The sequence below is a fragment of the Parasteatoda tepidariorum genome, chromosome 4 (assembly GCF_982258835.1).
Source record: "Parasteatoda tepidariorum strain Cologne lab strain chromosome 4, Ptep-v5.0, whole genome shotgun sequence".
In the NCBI taxonomy this organism is placed as follows: Eukaryota; Metazoa; Arthropoda; class Arachnida; order Araneae; family Theridiidae; genus Parasteatoda; species Parasteatoda tepidariorum.
In genome coordinates this window covers 106,558,793-106,586,289 of record NC_141758.1, presented here as the reverse complement: position 1 = coordinate 106,586,289, position 27,497 = coordinate 106,558,793, and the positions used below count along the sequence as shown (strand labels likewise).

Here is a 27,497-nt window from a genome sequence, read left to right as displayed (position 1 = left end):
ATAAAAAAAATATACTGCACCAAAATCTTTATACTTCACTAGAAAATATTAAAATTAAATTTATTACTTGGCCCGATTGATCTAGTTTTTGGTTAAATTAAAACTGATAAGCATTTTAAATATTCCTTTTCTTAATATTTATTTACATCAATATAAATAAAATTATATTTTACAATCAAAGGAAATAAAAGAATTATTTGTTTGAAACACTCATCCTTGATGAGTCTAAAAATAGCTTATTGGAAGGGAATGAGATTCCTTTGCTTTTTATTATTATTTCTCGTTTCAATCATCATTGATTTTAGAAATGTTGCAAAATTTCACAACTCTTCGTAGCTCATGGGAGGAGGAATTTATTTTAAACAAACTATTACAAAAATTCTTTAAAAAGTACTGTAGTAGTGATGTAGTCTTGAAGTGTGACTGTAGTCTCGAGTATGAAATCTTAATAGTTACATATAAACCATAGTAGTTGGCATCTCTGTAGTAAAAACAATGGCCAAAACTAGTCTTCATAAGAAGTTATGTTTTCAATAGCATGGCGATGATGGGTTCACATAAAGTTTTAAAGATGGATAAAAGAAGCATTAATCTTGCCATGGTAAAGTTTAAAAAAAAAAAAATTTAACTTAAAAAATTTATTTTGAACTTGTAAGTCATTGATATAGGTTTCAAATAAAATCTAAATACTCCCTGCATTTTTAAAATAACAGTATTATCTTAATGCAGGCCTCAAACATCATATATTTCGATTTAGCAGCCCATTATTAAAAATTGGTGGTGTATTTCGTGATAAGACTTAAATTTGTTAAATATGTTAAAAAAATAAAAAACTATCTTTTCAAATCAAAACAATCGATTATTGCTTCTCAGATTAAAGTTTGTTTACCTGTAGGCATGAGAACGAAGCAATCTTCCTTTAATAAAGCTGCATTGATAGTTTCCAGTTGATTATGACGAAAAACTTTCAATCCAAAAATATTATGAAATATATTAATAACATCTTTTGAAAATAAAAAGTTAAAACCCTTAAACTCTGGAGAAGCGCCGTCATCTCTTTGATTTCCATAGAACTTTCCAGCAATAACTAAAATATGAATAAAAACAAGATAAGAACAAAGAATGGAGGAAATTTTAAACCAATATAGTAGGTTCTATATTTGTGAATAAATAAAGAACAATTTCGAAAGTAAGCATGTGCAGAAATTGATTCAGGTTTAATTTTTTGGAGTCCTCTTTTTGTATAATTTTTTTTTTTTTTTTTTTTTTGTAAACCTGCATCAATACTACTTTGAAAAAATACTACACCAATCACCAAATCTTCTTTAAGTAATATTTTTGATCGCTCAATATATTTGCAATTTACAGTGCAGGTTCTAGCTATCAAAATTTTCAGGTATTTAAAAATTCTTAATTTTCAGTCAAATCAAACAAGCTTTAAACACCAAATTAAAAAGATTAATGAAACAACTTGAGATTTGATAAGTTCACTTCTAAAGAGCATTTAAAGACAATCAATTGTAAATTTTTTTGTAAACCTGCATCAATACTATGAAAAAATACTACACCAATCACCAAATCTTCTTTAAGTAATATTTTTGATCGCTCAATATATTTGCAATTTACAGTGCAGGTTCTAGCTATCAAAATTTTCAGGTATTTAAAAATTCTTAATTTTCAGTCAAATCAAACAAGCTTTAAACACCAAATTAAAAAGATTAATGAAACAACTTGAGATTTGATAAGTTCACTTCTAAAGAGCATTTAAAGACAATCAAATAAAAAAAAAACTGCGTGAAATTATTTTAAGTGTGTTTTCAATGTTTTTCCATTTTTTTGGAAAATTGACATTTGTCAGGAACTTTTTTTTACTGAGGGTGGTTACAATTGCTTTAGCAGAGTTAGAATGTCACCAAAAAAAAAAAAAAAAATACTAATGAAGAATGAATGAATACCTAGCCTTACTTTCTAAGTATAGTAATAACCTCTGCTCTTATCACTCTGTTTTTAGCCACCTGCTAATTCAACAGAAACTGAACTTATACACATTCATCGTTTTTTTTCTCTTTCAACATCATTATTTTTCCTGAATAAGTGTCATATGATCAAAATAAAAATAGAACTTTTAAAATGCTAATATTCCAAAAATGGAAGTTTGTTTTGAATTAATATTTTCATTTTAAAATTTTAACAGTTACATTATCCAATTAAAAGTTCCTAAATTATTGGATTGTTGGTAAATCAAGTGCAAGAAAAATTAACAAGTTATATTATCTTCCTAAAATTCTTTAAAAAAATGAAATAATTAATGAAACAGAATCAAACTAAAAGCAGAAAATACTGTGCAAAATTTTTTTTTAATGTATGTAAAAAAAAAAAATTATTCTGACATTAAAATTGTTTATTATACTAAATTCAAATTTAAAATCTGTATTCTAACATTGGAGCATTGACAGGTAAAATATCACCTGCATTAGTTAATTAACATTATTACCCAGGTCACCCCCAAGTCTCATTAAGATGAGTCCTAGAACATGAAGGTTCTATCATTTGATTAAAAGCTATTCAGTGTGGTCCATTTTTTTTTTTTTTTTGCACAATACAAATTATAGAACAGTTAAAAAACAAGACAGTATTTTTGACATTAACAGTGATAATGCTATAATAAATTAACAAAAAATAGCACAAGTGAAAGATATTAATGACAATAAAAAAGTTTAAGACAGATAAAAGGTAAGAAAAATGCTTTAATGAACTTACTTTGATCTTTATTTGAACTTAAGCTTTCATTCTTTAAACTGGTTTCATTTATCAACTCTAAAAAAACAAAAAGAAACACAATGAAATAAATATGGTTTGCAATTGGAGATTATCTCAAATCATATATTGAATAAAGAAATTTCAAAAAATAATAAATAAAATTTTAAAAAAAAAATTATTAAAAAATGAAGTTCCTTCACATTTACATAAAATAAAATTACTATTAAAAATTTATGTAAAAAAATAAAAAGGTGTTATACAACCTATCAAACTATAGGTATTTTAAATGTGTCTTAAAATGATAAGTCACTCAAATTCCGCACTAACAAAACTGTTCGTCATAATTTTAGTAAAAAATAATCTTTTCCCCCCGTAACGGTAAAATAATCTTTTCCCCCCGGAAGGTACTGAACTTTCGTTCTTCACCTTGGAATATGCCGGAAGTATTGCTCATTTAACGTTACTCAGTGGGCACCTATGAACCTAAGTCACAGAGGCGAGCAACATTACCCACGCCACAAATACTCGTTCATAGGGTGGGCCACATTCACATAACAGATGACAACACATAGAGATAAACTTCCATGCCTAGAGCGGGATTCGAACCCGCAGCCGTTGGCTTCGCAGTCAGGACGCAAACTGCTCGGCCACCTGGCCGGCTAAAAAAATAGGAAAAAGCTAATCTTTTTAATCCTAATACAAGGAAGCTTCTCTGGACTAACGGCTGTACTGAGTGTTAAATTGAAGATTCAGACAAGCAACACATCACTGAATTCATTTAAATATCAAGGAAGCTTTTCACAATTTCTAACTAAAACGAGATAGTAACAATACAGGGTTACCACTCAAATCTGGAAGAAAAAAAATTCCCTGCGAATATTATACACAACATATTAAGAGGAAACACAACTATTGTGCTGCAGTGTGAGCTATATTGGGATAACTATACTAATTTTAATGGAGGGAAAAACTTAGAAGAAAAAATGAACATACTTAAATAATGCTATAGTAAATGAAATAGTTTAAGCATGTCACTGAAAGGTTTTCTATTTTTTTTAAATAAAAAAAAACTATTTTCTTAGAAAATAAAGCAGGTGGATGGATTAAGCCAAGGCTTTAAGAACAAAGGTATTTTTTTTAAAAACAATTCACAGGAAATTTCTATCTTCAAACGATTTACTGCCTAACAATAATACAATGTAGTTTCCATTATAAGTAGGAACTTCCTGGCTCACATTTAAAATATTTTTTCAAAAGTTAAATTAACGCTGTTGATAGAGTGGGATAAAAAAACGTTGAATAAATATTAAAACATTTACGACTATTACAGGGTTCCCCCTCAATTTCAAAATAAATAAATAATAATAATAAAAAATTTCCCCAACTTTTCCAGTTATACTAGGCAAATTTCAACAAAAATTGAGACCAGATTTTCCTCAGAAAACTTTGTTTCATTTATTTGTAATGTGAAAGATTAGATTTTCTGTGTAAAAAGATACTATTAATTGAGGAAGGGAACATTTCAGTTTGACTAAAATGTGAAATTTTTACAATTTGTAATAGACATTACAATTATTTAACTCAAATCTCAATAACTGATTACTACTACTGAGAATTTTAAGACTGTTTATTTTCCAGGTATGATATAGGAATATTCCAGGTTTTTGTAAAAAAGGCAATTTTCCCTGACTATTCCCTGATTTTTGGAGTTAAAATAAAATTCCCTGACAATTCCGGGTTTTCCCTGTTCTCCCTGACCCGTGGGAACCCTGCTATTAGTTTAGCCATATAATTACGAATAGTTTAATAAGAAATCCCTATGTAAAAGAGCTGGATTAATAATAAATTTTGTCAGTGCAATCCGTTAAAACTGAAAAAGTTATTGGGGTGGGTCATATCATCAAAAGTTATACGAGAATGTAATTTTTAAAAATACCCTTTTATTAAAAATCTTAAATGCATAAAGGACTGTAAAAAATTAAAAGTATGTTTCAATTATTAAATAATCAATAAATAATTCAAATCCTGATAATTAAAAAAGAAGAGAAGATTAAGCCCATAATAACTTTTGTGCTAATGCTGACTTCTGCAGAATTCTTCAATCTTCTCAGCTTGAAGGGTAGTTTATATGTAATTTAATCAAACAGTCTTAACGATTAATTAAGTTACCTGAGGAAATACAAAACCATGCTCTTTTCTGAATAAACATACAAATTTTTTTTTTCGGAATTCTAATGCACAAAATGTTGGGATTAGATAAAATTTTTAAAATATTTGATGATAAATAGCCATGCTTAAAAGATAGTCTTGCCTCTTCACAACAGATTAAATAATTTCATATTAAGTATGCATAACCTGAATGATTAACAAAGCATTATTTCCCCTTACACAACAGTCGGGCAAAACGAATCATAAAAGTGATCTAAATCAATCAAATCAGTTCGTTCTCATAAGTGATTCAAATCAGGCATTTGGACCACTCATTCAAACTGCTATATCAATATCAAAAATAAAGATTACATTGAAGAAATTTTCAAATAAAAAAAAACTTTTATTACATAAATATATTGATAATTAAAGTACAGAGCCAAAAGTAGTTGCAATGATAGCCTCCCAAAGTCAAAAGTAGTAGCCTTAATAGTTTTCCCAGCAATAAATAAAAGTACTAAATATCCGATTTGTACTAAATATTTTACTTAGTTTCGCTTTGTACTAAATATTTTACTTAGTGTATCATTGAAACATATATATTTCATTTGTTTATGAAATTAAATATTTTATTTGGTGTATTATTATTGATTTATTATTTGGTTATTTGTCAGTATCCACATTTTTTTTATTTAGTTACTTGTATCCACACTGTAATTTTCTAAGAATGCATCAATGGATTTAACTCCTTAATTCGGAATCAATATATATTTCTTTCAAATATCCCGCCATTAATAAAATTAGTCGCCAGATTCCTAAAAGTAGTTACTTTAAAAAAAAAATTAATAGTTTTAGAAGCTAATGGCCGTATCGATTGCCAATGGACGCCCATGTACTAGAAGCAGTAGTTGTTGTTGTTAATTTATGTTGCACTAGAGCTGCACAATGGGCTATTGGCGACGGTCTGGGAAACATCCCAGGGGATGATGCAAAGACATGCCATCACAATTTTGATCCTCTGCGGAGGGGATGGCACCCCCGCTTCGGTAGCCCGACGACCTGCGTGCGAAGTTGAGCACTTTACGGTAGAACAGTTTAAAGAGGAACAATACCGCACACCCTCGGTCCCTACACAGGCTGATCCAAGTGGTCACCCACCCACACACTGACCGTAGCCAGTGATGCTTGACTTCGGTGATCTGCTGGGAACGATCTGCTGGGTGTCTTAACGATCAGTCCACTGCGGGACACTACTAGAAGCAGTAACTTGTGAAGTAACTTTTAAACAGAACAACAGTCTTACAACAGAAAAAAGTACTATAAACATTCAAATAATTATTTACGCTGCAATTCCTTTTATACAGAAATATAAGTAAAAATCAAACTAAAGTCAGTACTAACCAGTTCTTTTTATCAGTGAAGCCAATATATCATAATTTAGACAAATATTGAAGTTGAAGAAGAAACAAAGGATATTTAATTATTCATTTTTTCCAGAAATGGCCTTACCTGCTGAAAATTGATCATTGATATCAAAAATGCTTTGATCAGCCAGAATATCTTGAGTTTCAATATTTTCAATTTTTATGGATACGTTGTCTATACTGTTATGATTATTAGATACAGAAGGATGATACTTTGCTTCACTTTTTACAGCCCATTGATTTGATGGGCTGTTCATGGAAGTTCTAAAAGAGGAAGGTGACAGATCAAAAAGAAAAGCAGATTTAACATCTCCACAACTACGTGGATCTTTTGGGTTTTCGATATAATTCGATGCATGAGGGAGAGGGGTAGAGGAGTTTTGGAGCACAGAATCCTTGCACGGCTCAATTGAATCCCGCTCACATTTGATATTACGAACTGGGGGTGACACACTGGAATGATTCCAACTGTGAGTAGTTTCAAAGTCTAAATTTGAAAATTCCTTTGACTTTGAAGTATTTGAACGAAACAAAGAACATGGCTTCACTTTCTTTGGTGACCCAGGTTCTTGCTTTATTTTGCTTAGTGTCATAGATTCTTTTGAAGATTCTTGAGATGTTGACAATTGTTCAGTCAAAAGTGATTGTTTCAAAACTTTCTTCCTATCAAAATAAAAAATGCATTGAATAGTAAATGTGCATTAAAGACTTTATAAAATATTTTCATAAAGTCATCACTTTAATGATAAAAAGTTCAAATAAAAAATGCAATATGAATTAGAAATTTGCATAAAAGACTTTATAAAATATTTTCATAAAAGTCATCACTTTAATTATGAAAAGTTCAAATAAAAAATGCAATGAATTATAAATGTGCATCCAGGGATGATAGTGAGACCAATTCAAAAATCCCGAAAATTTCTTGAGTAAAATTATTAATGACACATTTTAAAAAATTAATGTCTTTATATCAGGCCTGTAGCCAGGGGGGGGGGACCATCGGGACAAATCCCCCCAAAATTCTGGGATTCAAACTTTTTAGTCCTTCTTTGTAAAAAGTAAGTTTCTCAGTAAAAAGAAAAACAAAAACCTTTTCCCAGTACACCATCTTCGCTAGTGCATAATCTTCACTTGACCTTGTGGCTCATCTTTCCTTCGGTTAGACTCCTCCCCCAAAATCAATTGTTTTACAGCATATTAATTTATGCAATTTCCGAATCTACGCAGATTTCATTGACATAGAAAACCTCATGGGAGAAATGGAAGTATGGGCAACAAAGTGGAACCTGCTTGAACCCCTTAGTAGACCAGATACGGCACTTTCAGCAATGGAAGAATGTGACAGTATCTTTTTCCTAAACATTTATTGCTTGTTATCAATATTGACTATGTTGCCAATCACCACAGCAACTGCAGAAAGAACTTTTTCTACTCTTAAACGCGTAAAAACAGCAACAAGAAATGCTACTAAAGAAGAAAGGCTAACAGGGCCAACTTTATTAAGCATATTTCGGGATATTCTGGTTTGTCCTAAAAAAGTAATAAAAATTTCTTTTTCATATCCCCGTCGCATGTCTTTGTAAACTTTGTTTACAAATTGATTATAACTATTATGTAATATTAATTGAAAAATAATTACTATGTAATATTTTTTTATTATTAGTTTAACTTTTGCAAACTGAATAAACAATATTTGTTACATTGTTTTCCCCCTACTTTGCATGTCTGTAACCGTCCTTGCTTCTTACCACATCCCCCCCCCCAAAAAAAATATCCTGGCTATGGCCTTGCTTCATATATTTAAATCAATGAAATTTTCAAAACATGAAATTCTAGATAAATTATATGTAGTTAAATGAATAATTATGTATAAGTTAACTTTTATCTCTAATCACATTTATTAATACTACCAGAAAAAATCTTTACAAATGAAAAATATGTCAAGTATAAATTCTAGTTCTAATATTTCTAAATAAAATATACAAGAATTTTTATACATAAATGTAATTGATGATTTCTTGAAACTTCTGGACCTTGGATTTCCAGAAACTTCCAAATCGCGATTAGCAAAAAATCCGGATATCCATATTTTTTCAGGAGCACAATCATTTCTGTGAATCAAAGTCTTTATAAAAATATTTTCATAAAGTTATCACTTTAATTATAAAAAGTTCAAACTGCGTTGAGTTTTGCAGGAAGAAAAAAAAAAACTGTTTGAGAAATGATAATACAGAATGATTGGCAGGTACAACAGAATAAAGCAAGCATTAAGTATACTAACCTCATATTCAATAAATAGCTAAGTTTTTCATGCTTTCCAAAACAACCTTTGTTTGTCTCTAGAAAATCACATATTTCAGTCATAATTTTCATGTTCATATTTTGAAGTGAGTTCAAAACTGATGGTATGCTTGCTTCATTAATATCCTTAAAGAATGTTTAAAAATATATTTCCAAAATAATCCACAAAATAGTTAAAACTATACAAAATTGATTTTTAAATAAAGAAAATATTGATCAAATGCAAAAATATAAATCAATATGTTTTACTCAATAATGCACTGAATGCATTTAAAAAATGGTAACCTTCAATAGCACCAGATGCTTAGTTCATTAATGAAAGAAGATAAACTTTATCTTCAGATTTTAGTATAATATTTAAAAATTATTAACTGGGTTAATACTCAAAAGAAATTTCTCCTGGCTTTCTAAATCATTTTACATAAAAATCAATGAAAATAAATAAATAAAAAAAACAGGTACTTTGAATAAAATTTATATTTGGTAGATTAAAATTATATTCGATACTAAAAAAGGAGAAAAAAACAATCATAAATATATAATATTAAACGTTTGAAAAAGAAAAATAAATTTAACATGTACCACAATACCAATAATTTAAATTAAATGATTAAAATTAGCAATTTAAATATGATTTTCTCAAAAATAAAAAAAATTAAAACAGTAATATAAAAACAAATGAATAAGATAATTTGTCATGCCTTACATTTTGAGTTGTGGGAACAAACATTGTAATCTTTTCAAAGTAATAAAAAAAATCTCAAGTTTTTAAACTACTAACTTAAAGATTTTTACAGCACTTATCATGAAATTGGAACTACTATTTAGAATGCATAGGAAATGGAAGAAAAAAAGTTTTGGCACTTGATATTAGAAAACTTTTGGTAACTTACTTTCTGTAAAAATTGTCAAGCCATAAGTAATATCAGGATGCCATAATAATATTAAATTTATTCAGAATCAATGCTTTTATAATAATTATAACAATAAAGGAAAGAAGAAAAAAACTGTAATAGTTTACACTTAAAAAATTTTGACAGATAAAAAAAATTATTTAAAAAGATGAAATTGCATTGAGAGAGAAAAAAGCAGGAAAGTAACTGGAAAAAAAAAGTCACTTTTAATCATGGTTGCCAAAAACCTGGAATCTTCTGCGTTTTATTGGGATTTTTTTTCAAAAGAGAGGATAAGTACCTTACTTTAAAAAAAGTTGATTTTAATATTAATATTTAAGTTTAATTTTATGAATTGACTTAACATATAGGTTATTAAAGTGTAACTAATAATAAATACAAATAAATTGGTGCAAAAGACTGAAAAAAGTTTCTTCTGAAATCACAATACAAAATTTTATATTTACTCACATACATCACAGATTTGAAACTTATTTTAAAACACAATTACTTTTTATTTAAATTTTAATCTTAAAAATTATTTAAGGAATTTTTTTTGCATAGAAAGCAAATCAAATTCATAAATCAAACAATTAAAAAAAATGTATAATTTTAGGGAAAAATGCTATTTTAAATTTTTTTTCCAAAAGTAAATTAGTATGCAGTTTGTCCTCGTAATTAATCATTTTGATAATTATGTGATCATATAATTCTTAATATCGAGCTTGGAAATCTGCATTTTTTACGAAATTTGATAGCATGAAAAATTAATGGACAATTTGAGGATTAGAGTTACGAGTGTCTCAGACATTTCCTTGACTTTAACGTCCAATCTCATATTCTCTGATTTGTTCCGAAATTCCTGGTGCACTTGAACCTTGTATAAGTCTACTAATTAAAAATTAACTTCAATACAATAACTCAGATTTTTCTGTATAAAGAATTTAATTTCATCAAATGTTTTAAAAAAATTAAATTTAACAAAAGTAATCAGTTAACAGAGTACTGCTATATATATTTAAATTTTATAACAGTCATTGAACAGCTAACTAATTAATGGCCATACAGTTTAGTTTAGCCAGCAAGGTGACTCTCCAGTTTCCAAATAAAGTCAGTTTTTCTCTCATAGGTTCATTTTTCAGGATAGACTACATATTTCAATAGAATAGCTTTTTCTAACAAAGGATAAAAAAGAAATACCTAGTATTTTAGAAAACCCTAAAAAAACCCACTTATTGGTGGGTTTTACTGGGTTTTTCAGAGTGGGTTTTACCCAGTAAAGTCCACACGCGTTTCACTGGGTAGGTTTTCTTTTTTTGTTAATTCTTTTTCGACACCGAAAATATCTGCTTTTTTTTATATTACTTAGCACTTACTTATAATGTGAATTAAGCAGAAAAGGAACATACACATAAAATCAGAGAAAAGTGATTGGCCCTATTTAAGTTTTCATTCAATGCATTCATTATAGTGACTTAAATATGTAAAAATTACAGAACTGGGAAATTGAATAAGTGCATAAAAAAATCAGATTATTGGTATATCTAACTTAAAAATTAAATCTTTAATAAAAATTATTAATTGGGTTCAATATTTCATAAATCAAACAATTAAAAAAAATGTATAATTTTAGGGAAAAATGCTATTTTAAAATTTTTTTCCAAAAGTAAATTAGTATGCAGTTTCTCCTCGTAATTAATCATTTTGATAATTGTGTGATCATATAATTCTTAATATCGAGCATGGAAATCTGCATTTTTTACGAAATTTGATAGCATGAAAAATTAATGGACAATTTGAGGATTAGAGTTACGAGTGTCTCAGACATTTCCTTGACTTTAACGTCCAATCTCATATTCTCTGATTTGTTCCGAAATTCCTGGTGCACTTGAACCTTGTATAAGTCTACTAATTAAAAATTAACTTCAATACAATAACTCAGATTTTTCTGTATAAAGAATTTAATTTCATCAAATGTTTTAAAAAAATTAAATTTAACAAAAGTAATCAGTTAACAGAGTACTGCTATATATATTTAAATTTTATAACAGTCATTGAACAGCTAACCCAACTTTGAGTTCAACTCCATAGCCTTGCAATATTGAACAAATCCAGAAGACAAGGAAACTCCTGGATCAGTACCCCCAGAGGTATGATTTGTTATGGGAACATTGAGGACTTTGTAACTTGACAGATTTAGTGTGCATCATTCCCCATTTACTACACGGGGAGTCTATGGCCTGGCCGACGGGAATCGAACCCATGACCTCTATTTCATCCTTAACATTTTTAAAAATAAATTTTACTTAAAAAGGATAGTTCAACTCACTGAAAGATTATTTTCTTGAAGAAGAGATGATTGTTCAAAGCTTCTTATTTCCTTCATGTTGTTACATAATGGAACCTATTATGAAACAGACACTAAACACTGGTGTTTAAAATTAAGAAAATTTGCATTATTTGTTGAATCTACTGAAAACAACTGAACAAGGAGTTAAACTACTGCTTTGAAACAAAGATGTAAATCTTGTGTCAAATATGTAAGCGTATACATCAGTGGGCAGAGGAATAGACTTGATAATTTAAAAGTAGATGAAGGTGCCCGTGTTGCAATTTGGCAGCTTCGATGCAATCCACTCACTTGAGATTATTATGTCAATGCCTCTCTACTCTGACAATATTCTAGATTATGAAATTATAAACAATAAAAAAAGTTTGTAGCACAAATTAGCTTACGTTTTTACTTGAAAGAAATAAGTTAAAAGGAGTGTGCGTAGGCAAACCTCTCAAAAACAATAAGCACCTTTTAAGTAATTTTTTAAGAACTTAAAAAATATTTTTAAACACTAGATACATTAACAAAATGCAAAATAATCTTCAAAGACATTAGATGATCATGATAAAATAACTAGTTTCTGACAAAAAACTCTTTTCTTGATTATATTAGCCACTATAAAAAGAGCGAAAGATTTTTCGGTTCGATTTCAGAGGGTGGAAAATGAAGTCTGAAATTGAGAATATCTTGCAAAATGCAGCAGAGTTGCACATGAGAGTGCAACAATCTCACCGAACCCAGCTCAGTGTATATGCACATACGGACTCACAATTATTTACCCTATCAACTTTATATGTAAATATATGTAAAATGATTGGTGCTTTCATGCTCTGTATGGACAGACGGTACGCCAAAATAGATTGAATGAATTCTGAAAACATTGAATAGAACAATGGGAAAAGCCCGCTTTTGCATAATACATGGCGAAAATTAAACACTTTTTAAAAACATCCAATGAAAGAAGCAGCTTTAAAGGCTTTTAAAAAACTAATACCGAAAATAAGTACCTTTAAACATTTTTTAAAAATGCTACGCACCATGTTAAAGGAAGAAATTAAATAAACTTTTAACAAAGACACTCCTGCTCAACTGTAATTCCCTCGTACCTCTATTCAAAGACTTCATACTTACTAGATAAAATGAATTTGATACAAAGTAATATATTAATTTGATATAAAATGAATTTGATATAAAGTAATATATTAATTTGATATAATAAGGGTATCTGCTACATTTTAGATTTTCAAATTCATGACATTTCATGATTAATTCGAAGAATTTTTCATGACTTAACAAAGTTACTATTTTCTCTGACAAAAAACACAACAATGAATTTAAAAAAGCATTGTAATGTTATTAATTGAAACGATAGGTATAACCAAAACTGTTATACTCTGCATCTTCATAGTTAAAGATTTTAAATTTTAAAAACAGAGTTAAGAAAGAGTTGAAGCAATAAAATAGCTGGGAAAAAAATACAAAAGCAAAATTTATTTTTTTGCAGAATTATATTCTAAAGATACTTTTCTTGTTCATCGGAAAGGAAAGATATACCCCTGATTTTTCTGTTCTCATTTCAGAATATAAAAAATACTTCAGCTACAATTTTAAATTGAGAAAATAAAAAATAATAATAAAAATTATGAAATTACAGAAGTTTAAAAGATAATTCGTTCTAGAAATGTTTTTTTTCTTCATTTTTTGAAAGAACAATAAAGGGAGGTAAATTCCATTTTAAAAATTAGATTTTTCGACAACCTAAATCCATGACTTTCCACGATTTTTTTTTTAAAAAAATATTTAAAATCATGACTAATTTTGTTCAATACCGAAATTCATGACTTTCCATGATTTTTCATGACTTTCCAGATGCGCAGATACCCTATATAAAAAAATAAAAAAAATAGTTAACACTAAATAAACTCACTGTGAAAAACTAAATAAGCAACGAAAAAAACTTACTTCATTCGATCGATATGCTTCCTTGGATTCCTTCAATTCCATTGTATTGAATTCGTCTAAAATTGAGTAATAAAACAAGAATAGAATAAGTATTTACAAAAAGAGTTGATGATTTGTAACCGACAAGAAATATTCACAATTTTGATTAAAGATGTGACAAATACTTTGAAGATAATGATAATTATGTTAGACATTTTTTAAAATATTTTTTTAAATTCAGAAAAATACATATAATTGAGCAAAACAGCATAGCAGCTATTTCTCCAAATACTATGCTGTTCAATTATTGCAAATGATGTGCTTTATTTGTGCTGATTTCATCGTAAATACGTGATTTTGTATTGTTTTTTTCAGCAGTTATTACTATGCGTCTCTACGTAAATGAAAAAGTTCTGATTATTTTTAATACGCTATTAAGACACTTAATTCGAATCACGCAACACTTTTATAAAATAAATTTAGCACTTTTTGAAGTGCTCGTTAATGTCGATCATAAGAGGTTTTTTGAATATTTTTTGGCAGCTATTGCTACACTTTTCCATGTGATTTGAATGTTCTGATATGTTAACGCAATAATAAATTTGATTTTGTTTCAATTTCTTTTTTGAAACTTAAAAAATGCTTTAAAATTGAAGCATATTTCCAACTAAATGTTGAATCTTATTTTGAGCTGTAAGGGTTTTGTTTTAATTAAGTACTTCAAATCTTATAAACTTTCTTTAAATTACAGTAGTTAGCTTGCAAACATTAACTCGCAAGAATATTAAATTTTAAAAAAAAATAATAATTATAAGAACATTCAAGTTTTTTGTTAGAATTTATGTTAAATTTAATTTTGTATTATGTAATCTGATTAAAAAAACTTGACGTTTTCCATTGTTTCTATTTATATCAATTAATCTTATTTTTTTCTGATAATTAACTGCTTTTTTTAAAATAATCATCTCTGCAGTCTTTAATTCTAAACATTTAAACATTAACAACTAATTTAACTAAGAAAAAGAATTTAGTGCCTAGAACAATGATGTTACATAACAACGATGTTTATATAACCTATAATTGTTGTCAACATGTCCGTCTAAATACATGGGCATGCAGCCCTTTACTGATCAAATCTGCTGTGCACGTGGCCCTTTACTCAAGAAGTTATGCACCTCTATTTAACAAACTCGCAAGAATATTAAACTATTTTATTTAACCATATTTATTATTTTATTTTAACCATATTAAATTAACACAAGTAGACTGCAAAGCAAAATATTGGAAATTTTTAAATAGATTCTAAACAGAACTTGGGTTTTTTCATTTAGTGCTCAAAGTTTTACTGTGCAAATATTTTTATTTATTGAATAGTGTTGTATAAGCTTAAAAATAGAAATAAATCTAAAAAGTTAATATAAAATCCATATAACAAAATTAAAATTAGTTTAAATAACGCATTATCACTAATACATATTTGAATCTTATTTATAGTTAAATACATAACGTTTCTCAATTTTTAACTCAAGCATTACAAAGTATAAATGCAAGAGTAATATGAAAGGAACAAGTTTATTAATCTTTTAGTTATCACACACGTTTATTTACCATATTTATTAAGCATATATATGACCTATTATAAATTTATAATCATTAAATATTTATAATCAGTAAAAACTAAAATTTCATCTGACTTTTAACCTTAATAAAATAAAACTTAAAAAATTTTGTCTAATGGTCTTCCATGTTTTTATTATAAGATAAATAGAAAGTGAAATTAAAATTATGTATAATTACTAGGAGTATCAGTTACTTGTCCCATTTTTTCAAATATTTAACCTTAGGAAAAAGGCTGCATTTTTAGATAAATAATTTTAACTTTATATTTTTAAATTCCAAAATAAATTAATCTATAAAATTATGAAAAAAGTATACATAAAAAGTTTCAGCTTACTTTTTAAAAACCAGAAAATAAAACTGTTTAATTTGTTAATGTATCACATAGTAAAAAAGATTATTTCGTTTCTTTTCAATTTTTTTAAACGTTTAAAAGAAACAGAATAAATTATATTCAAATAAAATCTTAAAAATAATATTTAAAATGAGTATCTATTTTTTAATGATAATAAGCTTTTTCCAAATAGTTAAAAATTGTCAGCAGATGTTAAGAGTTAACTTTAAGGTCCAATTTTTTATTATTATTATTATCATACACTAGATTCAAAGTGTCCACATTTCTCTCTTAGATGGCGATACACTTTTACGAGTTTTGTAGCTTTATCTATTCCTAATATATTACGTAGTTTACTCGACACCACACCGAAGTGTAAAGGAAAAAAAGAATTGACAGAAATTTTGTGGAAGCTTGGAATTTTTTTCCACTTTTTTTTGCCATAATTAATTAGGAAAAAAAAAACTATCTATATATAATGAAGTTAATTTTAAGTTCTAACCTTAGATTAAAATTTTAGTTAAAGCAAGAAAAAAGAGCAATTATACTAAAGAGTCATAAAATTTCAGCTTCTCCTTATATCTATAAAAATTTGTTTACTGTTTAAATTTGTTTGTTTATTGTAATGCATATATAACAATGCAACTGCATTTTTAAAATTTATTCCTACTTATTAAATTATTTCAAGTCAAACGTGTGTAAATATTTTTAAAAATATTTCCTTGAAAAAACCTGTTATAACGGATAAAAAAAATATTTTCAACTTCCTTTATAATTTATGAAAAACCTGTTTATTAATCATATAAAGCATGCAACTGCGTTTGAAAAATTGATCCTTACAGAATATATTATTTAAATTTCTATCTGATTTAATTTCATTAAAATATTACTTTTTGAAAAAACTCTCCTAAAGTTTTCAATAGTAATATAAAATTATAGATTCAGGTTTCTTCAACTTTACAAATATTAAAAACTCAATTATATAAAGCACGCAACTGTATTTGACAAACTTATGCTACACAATAAATTAACTAAAATTAAATGTACATCAATAAGTTTTAATAAAGAGTTTTTTTTTAATAAACCCCACTTAGCGTCCCAAGTGGGTACTTTCAAGGTGGGCCTACCCATTAAGAGCCGGGCGGATTTTTTCAAAGTGGGCTCACTTGCCGAACCCTGAGTAAAAGCCAAATGTTTTGTAAGAAGATTTCACTGATTTAATGATTTTTAAACCTCAGAGTGATTTTGAAGTAGAGCATGGAAAACATTTTATTTTATACAATCTTTGAATAAATACCTACAACTCTTCATAGAAAATCAAAAAAGCATGTTTTTTTACTTTAATCAGGTATAACAAAAAGCTTACACAGAATTTCGTTCCAATTATTTATAGAAAAATGAGGGTTATTCATCATTTCACAAATGGCCATTAAACAGCATAATAAACTTACTATCATTTATACTTTCATCATCACTAACAATTTTCTGCACACTTTTTCCTTTAGAAGACACAGGTAGAACATCGTTCTCATCATCAGTAAATAACAACTCATCATCAGACATGAATATTTCAATGGAATCTGAATTTGTAGAAGTTTTAGTTATACCTAAAAATGAAATTACAATGGTAAATAAGTATTTATTTCATATTTAATTCAGAAATATGTCGTATTTTAGGACTAAATTCCAGTCATTCCTAAAAGTAAAGTAGAGTAATAAAAAAATACTTTTACTAAGATATAAAAAAAAGTTAATTTTAAAAGTCACTTCACCATATAGATTAAACACTTTAAAGCAATAAGAACATAAATAATAATTTATTAGAACATTTTCCTGGCACCAAATTTAAATTTTAGTATTTTTACTAAAATGAATGTCATTAAATCCAAACATTTCCTGTTTTGCTTTCAACAGAAAAAAAAAATTGTTAGCATAAGATTGCAAAACCAAAAACTATCAAATATTTTCTATCTTAATTCATTTTAGGCCAAGCATAGAAATTTTATAAAATGTGGTTAGATTTTCATTGAAATATGTTTACACCATCTTCATTAATACACAAAAAAAAAATTATTCTTGTTTGAAAAATTATACTTTATATAAGATATAAAATGCTGCATATAGGCACCAAATTAATTATTTTATGCAATTTGTTTTATTATTTTTTTTACTTACTAACTTGAAACTTTAATCCATCATAAAAACATATAAATCTCAAAAGGATTAATTATACATTTTCAAAAAATTTTGTTTGTTAATAACCATTTTAAGTAAAAAAATTTGAATAGTTTAAAAATTTCTTAATAGAAAGTGTTTATTCTAATTGAATTACTTATAATTTATTTATGTCTTCAGAGCCCTTGAAAAAGCTTAAAAATAAAATTAGCAAAAAATATACGTCACAGTGTTAATAATATTTTTATTGAAATGGTATGTTTGCGCACCTTTGGCCGAAAAATATGTTAAAAGTGGAGGTGGTACGAAGCACAGTTTGGCCAAAGCTCCAGATATCGAAGCTTCAGCCAACTAATGGCCGAAGATGGCTGCTTTGCATTGAGCTCACAGTAGCAACTTTAGTATTGAACATACAATTAATGTACATATCACTTATCTACACCTGTTTTAATATTATTAGTTTCATACAACATATTCAGCTTACTGCGCATGAGCAAATGAAATAAGGTTAATTATTCTTTTATATAATAGGATGATAACGTAGAAAACATTTTACAGTAGGTCAATTATTAACCTAGAAAACATTCCCTCGTATGACAAAATTTAAGTTATTGACTGAATTATTTTAACTCTAAAATAAATATTTAGAATTTAAAGTGGTATCTAAGGCAGATGAGCAAGTAATGGGCACCCTCCTCATATTTCGCAAAAAATTAAGCTTTTTATTTAGTTTTTTATATAGCTTTGAAAGTTTTATAATCATGGTAGTAATCTAATAGTTAGTCAGGGTGGGTAGCCAAATTTTTCACCAAAAAATAAGCACCTGTTATGTACTTTTTAAGCACTCAAAAATATTTTTATGCACTACATACATTAACAAAATGCAAAATAATTTCCACAGATTTTACATGATAAAATAACTAGATTTTAACAATGAACTCTTTCATTGATTATATCCATAAAAATATCGAGATTTTTTGGTTCAATTTCAGAGGGTGAAACGGAGCCTGAATCAAGAATATCTTGTAAAATGCAGCAGAATTGCACATTAGAGTTCTAGAATCTCACCTTGCGAGTCACACACAAGGGGACTCGCAAGTATTTCATCAAACATGTAAAATTATTGGTGCTTTTATACGCCATGGACCCATGATATGCCGAAATGGATTGTGGTTGAAAGAATTGTGAAAATGTTGGATAGGACAATGTGAAAACCACGCTTTTGCATAATACGCAGCAAAACTCAAAATGGTAAAGAAAAAAAATCTCATTTTCAAAAAGGGATAATTAAGCACTATTTAAAAGCACCCCATGAAAAAAGCACCTCTAAGCACTTTGCTGAGAGGTGCTTAAAAACACTAAGCACTATGTAGAATATGCTTGTAACTAACGTAACCAGAACACTTTCTTAGTCAAATAGGATGAGGAGAACAAAGATTATTCACTTGTTATTGAAGTTACATACATGGAAAAAATAAAGCAGGATGATTGTCCAGAATAAAAAAATAAAAAACTCACCAACAATCTCTTAAAAAAATTTATGAAATAATCACCTTTATTTGACTCATTAACCTTTGTTGGATTAATTGAAGAATTTACTTCCACGGGTGTTTTGTTTGCAGAAAGTTCGGTAGAACCTATTAATGAAAAAGAAAACTGTCATCAGATAATAAAATTGGATCATTCAAAGAAATATCTTTTTGTAATATAGTGGAAGCTTGGTTTTACAGTGTCCGTTATACCGCTTCTGTTTTCTGCAGGGTTGTGAAAATTGCCTACACCGGGAATGCTAAAATATTCCGGATTTCGCATTACCTTCTTAAAGAAAATCCTGCCGTATACATTCAAAATAATTTTTTCTTCACAAAGCTTGCACAAACTTTCTCTGAATTTTCCTTTAAAGAGAGATTTGTTTATTAGCTGTTTGTAGTTTTTTTTAAACTTAATTTCAATACTATTTAATTGTCTTTTTCTCTGTTAGAGAATGTATTTCCTCCTCAAGTTAAAATCAGAAGGGTGGTGGGATGATCAAAACAAAGGAAGTGTGGTTAAAGGAAGTATGGGAGCTTAAATTGAAAAATTTGTGAGTGTGGAACAAAATTGCAAGTTTGAAGATCTTCAGAAGTCGATGATGCAACCCACATCAAATTACTTTTAAATTCTTTCAATATAATTACATAATAATATAATTAAATTCTTTCAATTCAATACTGAGGCATTAATGTATCATTTAATGCCTGCTCCCGATGATAGTGATGAAAACAATGAAGATGAGCAAAAAACAGTGGAGGATATACCCACAGCTAAACAAGAGTTTGAAAACATAAAAACTCTGAAATATTTGTGGAAGTAAACCATCAAGCAAATCTGCAAACAATAGTAAGCAATGAGAGTGATATTTTTAAAATTATAACTAAAAACAAAAAACATTTAAAGATTATATATTTTCCATGGCACTTCCTCTCGCAAACATAAATTTTTGAAAAGCATGCTTAATTTTTTTTATCCCCATTTTACGCTACCCCGCTTCATCATTTTCTAGCTCTAGCCCAACGGAAAACGTACAATCGGGGTTTGCCGTATTAATCAAAAATATTTGTGTTTCTTCACTGAAACAGAAATATTTTTAATTAGTCATGAAAAAAAAAACCTTTCAAAAATAAGTATACAGCTGTGAACATATAGTGTATCAAATTTATTTACAAAAATTACCATTAATTCGATTAATTTCCAATAATAAAATTGATGTAAAATTTTTTTTTTCATGAAAGAGTAAGTAATATTTAATATGTTGACATACAGCCTTTCAACATTACAGGAAAAAAGTGATTTTTTTTTAAAAATACATACATGATTTGAGAAGAAATTATAAATCACATTTAAAATAACTTTACAAAGCATTATTATTGGAAATCATATGAAGTATTTTTCTACACCATAATTGTTTTATTAGAAACCACTAGATTCAGTAACAAAAACTACAAACAAAAATTTGGTAAGCTAGTAAAGAAAACTTTCATATTTTCCAAAAAACTTATTTCATGATTTGAATGATTACTTAAAAAGAAAACAGAAATAACTTTCCAAGTGCACAGATTTGTTAATGATGGTAATCACTGATTCTGAAACAGAAACACAGATACATAATGGAGAATTTGGGGGAAAAAATGTTTCAATTAAAAAGTAAGCATAGAAAAGATGCTTAAAATGAGCACTGTGATGAAAAAAAATGAAATTTATTGACAAAATTTCAATACATTCGGGTCAATTTCAGCTACTAACTAATAACATCATTTACTAAAATTTGCCTGTTATACAAAACTTCTTAAAACAAAAACTAAAATTAGAAAACTTAATGTATTATTACTACTTCTCAAGAATAATAATAAACATTTGGTATCTTTTCAGCTCCCTTATAAATTTCAAAAATAATCTTGAAAGTTTTGCCTTGCAATTTACAATGATTTGAAAAAAAGACAGGTGTGAGTCATAAAAACTAAAACATAGTAGTTCATAAAAAAATGATTAAAATGATATTTTCAGATATAGTAAAATTTGTTTAAGTCTACGCTGACCTCAGGTAGGTGAATAACGAAAATTATAAAATTTCTCTTTTTGAGTTGACCACTTGCTGACTAATTGGACCATTAAAATGTTGCCCAATAGGTGATCAACTTACATAGGTAACACTGTCAGTGTGCAAAGCCAGAATTTTCAACAAAAAATAAGCACTTTTTAAGCACTCAAAAAATATTTTTTTATTACTTTCCAAAAAAAATTATTATTAGGGTCTGTGCAGTAATAAAAAAAATTAAAAAATTCTATCGTTTAAAGTTCTTAATTTATAAACGTAAAATAAATAAAATTCAAAATATTTTCAAAAACTTCACATAAACATGATAAAATAACTAGTTTTTGATCAGTATTTCACAGAAAATTGTGAAAATCATGCATTTTTTTCGTAATTTAGAGCAACAATCGATACGGCAAAAAAAAAAAATCTTTTTAAAATGATAGAAAATTAAGCACTTTTTACAAACCCTGAATAATAAAAGCACCTTTAAGGGCTTTTAAAAAACGTAAATCAAAAATAATTACCTTTAAGCACTTTTTAAAACCTGACTGTAATAAAATACATTTAAAAAGGGAAAAAACTGAGAGCAAATTATTTTACTTTTTCTTGAAAGAGGTATTTCAAAATCATCTATGTCACTAAGAAAAATATCATCTTGGAAAAATGAGTTGTGGAAGTTTTCATCCTTTTTAGTCAGAGTTTCTTGTGGTTTAGAGTTGCTCCTAAAATCAACACAAATCAGATATGTGATTACGGGTAAAAGAAATTATTAGAAATTTTTTTCTTGTACATAGAAATATGAAAGAATCATTTGTATGCACAAAAGCTAGATTTATAAAATTTAAAGAGAGAAAGAAAAAACATCAATATTTTTTTTCTTTTCAAAAGAATAAAAATATTGAAAAAAATTACATGTTCTTCCTTTTATGCACATTGCTAGGTGACATCACATCCACACAAAAAATAAATAAATAAAAATTTAAAACTCGTAAAATCCATTACAATAACTGAAAATAGATCAAAGAGGAAACCATGTGCATTTACGATGAAATCTCACGAATCGAATGCATCAACAAGGCGTTAATTGAATTACATTTCGAGAGTAATAATAAGCATTGTTGCATTAAAAATATCTAGATTTTTTATAAAATATGCAAAAATTAAGTGATAACTGCCACAAAAATTGATTGGAGAAAAAAAAAAGGTAGAATAATTGTATCAAATAACAAACACTCTGGTGCATAGCAATTTGAATTTTCCGTATGATAATGTCGGGATTTTAAAAAATCATGAGAAAATCAACAGCAATAACCACCAAGTAAATAAAAATTTTAAAAATTTAATTGCTTAGTCCTATTTATTACTGAAAACAATAATATAAATTTGCATTATGGTTTTACTTTTTATCATTAACTGTTTCCTTCAGACAGAAAATAGATTTTACATTTCTCATGTTACTCTAGGGAATTATATATGTAATAAATATTTTTAAACAAATTTTGTTCATCAATCAGATTTAAAGAAAAAAATGTATTCCTTTCAATGAATAAAATGAAACAAAAATTATTAAAAAATATTAATTAAGTACTGAATAAATAAATAAATTCTGTACACATAATTGCTTGTAATTTATGGTGGAGTAAGTATGACATCTAATAGAGGATCTTTAAAAGCTAAAGTTAAAATTTAGACAAGAGCTTGAAAGCTAATTAGAAAAGAAAAGACAAAATAAACTATTAATATTTCACACATCAATTCTAAATGAAGAAGAAAAATTTAATACACTTACGTAGAAAAAAAATTTGTGATAGTTTGCTTCTTCAGAGAGGCTTTAGAGTTATTATTCTGTAAACTATTATTAGGACAATTATTCTTGGCTGTTGATCGAATAACTTTCCTTTCAATAGACTGTAAAGGAACATCACTTTTGGTAGATGTAGTTCTTTTTCCAAGGCTTAATGTTTTCTTGAATGTAAATTGTTTTCTAAAACATGAATCAAATCACATGGAAAAAAAATTAGTAATTATATAAGCTAGTTAGCCTTGTGCATCCGATAATTCTATAAAAATATTAAAACAATCCCTAATTACTATTTATTTTCTTAGTTTTTTATTTAACTTTGATGAGTAAGTAAGCATAAATTAATAAATATAACTAAAAAAAGGAGTGTCTATTACACCAATCAGTTGGGTCAATAAAATTAATTTCGCTATTGCCTCAAAGCAAATTTTAACTAATCACAGATTGGGCTCTGTTTACATCAACTAATAACAACAACAAACCGTAAAATACAGTTTCAATAAACATGGTGGCCTCGATTGCTGTGGGATCACGATTTTTAAACTTTTTTCTTAATAAAGAATTGAAAGAGCTCTCTCAATTGATGTTGTTTTAAGGTTAAATGCCACTGCCCAGAAAACCAACAATTGGTATTGAACCAAGCTCTTGCTCATATTAGTTTCAGTAAAGTGGCACTGTTACCAAAAATTGGCAAAATAGTGTTGGAAATAATTTACCAAAGATCGGTGAAATAGCCACTGCCAATTGAAAAACATTTTGCAGTTTATTTATTGATTACATTTTTTTTAATTCATTATTTTGGCAGTTAGTTTTAAGGGAGATAATCTTAAGGAAGAAACAGGGTTTGCTGCTACAGTAATGTCAATTGGTATCCAATTGATTAATCTATTAGTCCAATTAGCCTAATCCAATCTATTAATCCAATTAAATTAGCCCAAAGAATTAAAAACTGGCCCTTCTTTAATATAGGGCAATGAAAATTGAATGCCCAATTTTGTAGATGTACTATACAGTATGTAATAAACATAGTTCAGGGGTGATTGTGACACTAAGTGTAAAACCCTGAAATTTTTGTGTAAAAATTCGATACAAATTTATATACCGTACATGTATCGACATAATTTTCCTTAAATAAGATTTATAATTATTTACCAATGATGAATGTCACACCTTAATAGTAATTAAATTAAGAAAAATCTTAGCTCTTTCAATAATCGTGATGTTGCATTTTATAATCGCGTGAATATGAATTGTAAAATCGGATTTTAAAATTGTGATGTACGATTCTTAAACCATGTGAATACAAATAGCAACGCATAACTATTAAGTGAGGTAAATACGAAAATCTATGTTTGATATTCAAACTGCGTGACTAGGAACTGTGATATTAGCTGATTACGGCGCAGTTTCTAACATTCAAAATAGCTAGAATCCGCCAAACCAACGAATCGATTGGCAGATTTTTGCCCATTGGCAGAAGAGTCACGGGTATATAAGTATCTCGTTAGCAACAATTCACAATTTGAATTTTAGATTAAGGAATTTTGGGAAAATTTCATCAGATTAAAAAGTTTTTGATTCGCAAAAGTCCAAGAACCATTGGTCTTTAGAAACGACGAATTCTGCAATATTCCCAGAGAATTATATGCCCCACTCCTAATTTTTAGACCCGGAAGGAGGATATGAAAAACCCAGAATTCTGGGATACAATAACCACTGATAGTCATTAAAAATTAGCGTTTGAAAAAAAACGCAGTTTTTTTCTAGAAAAAATCCACACTTCTTAGGTTTTAACTGGTTTTTTATGATAAATGCAGGCTTCTTCAGAAAAAGTTTTAAGGCAAAATTGTACCTCAAATAAATATTTTTTAATAAACTTAAAGAAATTATTTACTTTCAAAATCCTGTAAGACGCAACGCAATAATTGATATAAAATTGTGATAATACGAAATAAGACTTTGAAACCTTGACCAAATGAATTTTAAAAAAAAAACATGTAGAGTCCTACTAGGGGATATTTCTGAATTGTGATCTTTTGGGACAACTATAATTACCAAGGTGGCATACAGATTTTAAAAAAAACAACAAAAAACATGTAGATCTTTGCCCAGGTGTGGCTACGTGTTATACCTTTCAAGTTGGTTCCTTTCTGCGATATTTTTTAGAAAGTTTTTCGCGGCTGCTGCCCAAAAATTTCCAAGACAGTGGATCTGAGGCAGAAAAATTGCAATTACTCTGCCACAGTTCACGATACGGAAATCTTCAAGTTACGAGTTACACGTTTTGAGTTGGTCTTTTCCTGGGATGCTTTTTTTTCTTCTTCGAGTTCCTCCGCGGGCTACTGGCCGGAAATTGCCAAGACTCAGGGATTATTCTGCTGAAGATTACGATATGGAATTCTTACCATTATATATTTCTTAAACACAGAATAATTAAATTTTTATGCCTTATTTTTTTAATACATCAAAAAAAAAAGGATTTTCCTTCGCCCGGCTTATCGAAGAGTACCAAATTTAGTAATAGTAATTTCATTCAAATTAGAATAACTTCTGCTGATTCGACATAAAAATCAATTCACCCAGGAAAAATAAAATGGAAAAAGAGTAAAAAATAAATATTTAATTACGCATTAGTAATATTAGCACTTGAATGAGCACTCTTCTTTGATGCAGCGGCGAACCGAGCTAATTGTTCATCAAGATTGTTTAATGGAAGACTACCCATAACTTTTTAAATGTCAACAAAGAACACTCAAAGTTGTAACTTGAAAAAAATTAAACAAGTTTGGGAATAAACCATTATATTAATAAACCATTTATTAATGAAGTTTAAAAGAACACGAAGAAATTGCAGGCAATTATATTTTCAATATATTTTGTTTTGTTGCTTAAAGCGCGTAAAATTTAAAATAAATAGTAGCCGTAACGATAATGAGCTCCCTGCTGTTTTTTGCTTGTAGCTCGCTTTTTGAATAATAGAAATGTGGCGGTTATGGTTTGTAGTTGCTTATTCATGATCGCAACACTCGCAGCCATGGTCTGCGTTGGGACCGAGGGTGAATGGTACTGGTCCTCATTAAACTGTTCTACTGTAAAGTACTTGAGTTCACGTGTAGGTCGTCGGCTACCAAAGAGCGGGTGCAATCCCCTCTGCAGAGGATCAAAATTGTGATGGCATGTCTTCGGATCATCCTCAGGTGTCGTGTATTTAGCCGTTCGAGGCTATGTTTACGAAATATCATGCCTACGCAATCGAATTGGAACTTTCCCTCTTTATTGTTGCTGTTGTTGTTAATTTACGTCGCACTAGAGCTGCACAATGGGCTATTGGCGACGGTCTGGGAAACGTCCAGGAGGATGATCCGAAGACATGCCATCACAATTTTGATCCTTTGTAGAGGGGATGGCACCTCCGCTTCGGTAGCCCGACGACCTGCGTGCGAAGTCGAGCACTTTACGGTAGCACAGTTTAAAGAGGACCAATACCGCACACCCTCGGTCCCTACGCAGACTGATCCAAGTGGTCACCCACCCTGCACACTGACCGCAGACAGTGATGCTTGACTTCGGTGATCTGCTGGGAACCTTGTCTAAACAATCAGTCCACTGCGGCACATAATTCTGAAATCTCTTGTGTGGCAAGCAATTGATCGAAATGCATTGCTTATTGGAAAGGCCAAAAATATTGCGCCATCATATTGTTGTTTTATTGTTTACTATAATTAAATTTCTTTGTTATCATAAATGACTTCCTTATACAATGCATCCATTCGCCAATGAATCAGTCTGCACATCAAATAATTTCCTAATCTAGTAATATCTTTTTAAATTGTGCTGAAGTTGAGAAATAATATTAGCGATTATATAAGCATATTTTTCAGCACTATCCTTTTTAAAAGGGCAACTTTCTTAAAATTAGCGAGCAAGAATAACTGAAAAACAAAATAAAATTGAATTTCCATAATTTTTTCTTCATTTAAATAACAAAGCAAACAGTTGCATTTCTTGCTGTACACACTAACTTTTCATTAATCATTTAAAAAAAAAAACAATAAAATAAGAGAATCAATAATTTATCTTCATTTTTCGATCAGCGGAATTCCAGTTTCAATACTATGGGTCAATATTAGGAGGAGATATAGGGCCATGTTGTAATACAGATTATTGACTTCGCATGTCCTCATTTAATTTCTT

The 27,497-nt window shown here is 28.4% G+C and overlaps 1 protein-coding gene across 1 annotated transcript in view; it reads right to left on the bottom strand.

Annotated features, from left to right (window-relative positions):
- LOC107439561 (recQ-like DNA helicase Blm) overlaps positions 1–26,457 on the bottom strand; it is a 63,236-nt gene extending 36,779 nt beyond the window's left edge. The window contains exons 1-11 of the mRNA XM_043053478.3: positions 25,931–26,457; positions 23,292–23,486; positions 22,103–22,224; positions 19,482–19,565; positions 17,205–17,360; positions 13,824–13,879; positions 11,856–11,930; positions 8,614–8,759; positions 6,418–6,995; positions 2,761–2,817; positions 890–1,087 (exon numbers count right to left, since the gene is read on the bottom strand). Of these exons, the coding sequence (XP_042909412.2) occupies positions 890–1,087; positions 2,761–2,817; positions 6,418–6,995; positions 8,614–8,759; positions 11,856–11,930; positions 13,824–13,879; positions 17,205–17,360; positions 19,482–19,565; positions 22,103–22,224; positions 23,292–23,486; positions 25,931–26,028 (1,765 nt within the window). The 5' untranslated portion in view covers positions 26,029–26,457. The remainder of the gene's footprint in view (positions 1–889; positions 1,088–2,760; positions 2,818–6,417; positions 6,996–8,613; positions 8,760–11,855; positions 11,931–13,823; positions 13,880–17,204; positions 17,361–19,481; positions 19,566–22,102; positions 22,225–23,291; positions 23,487–25,930) is intronic.
- Between the last annotated feature and the right edge of the window lie 1,040 nt (positions 26,458–27,497).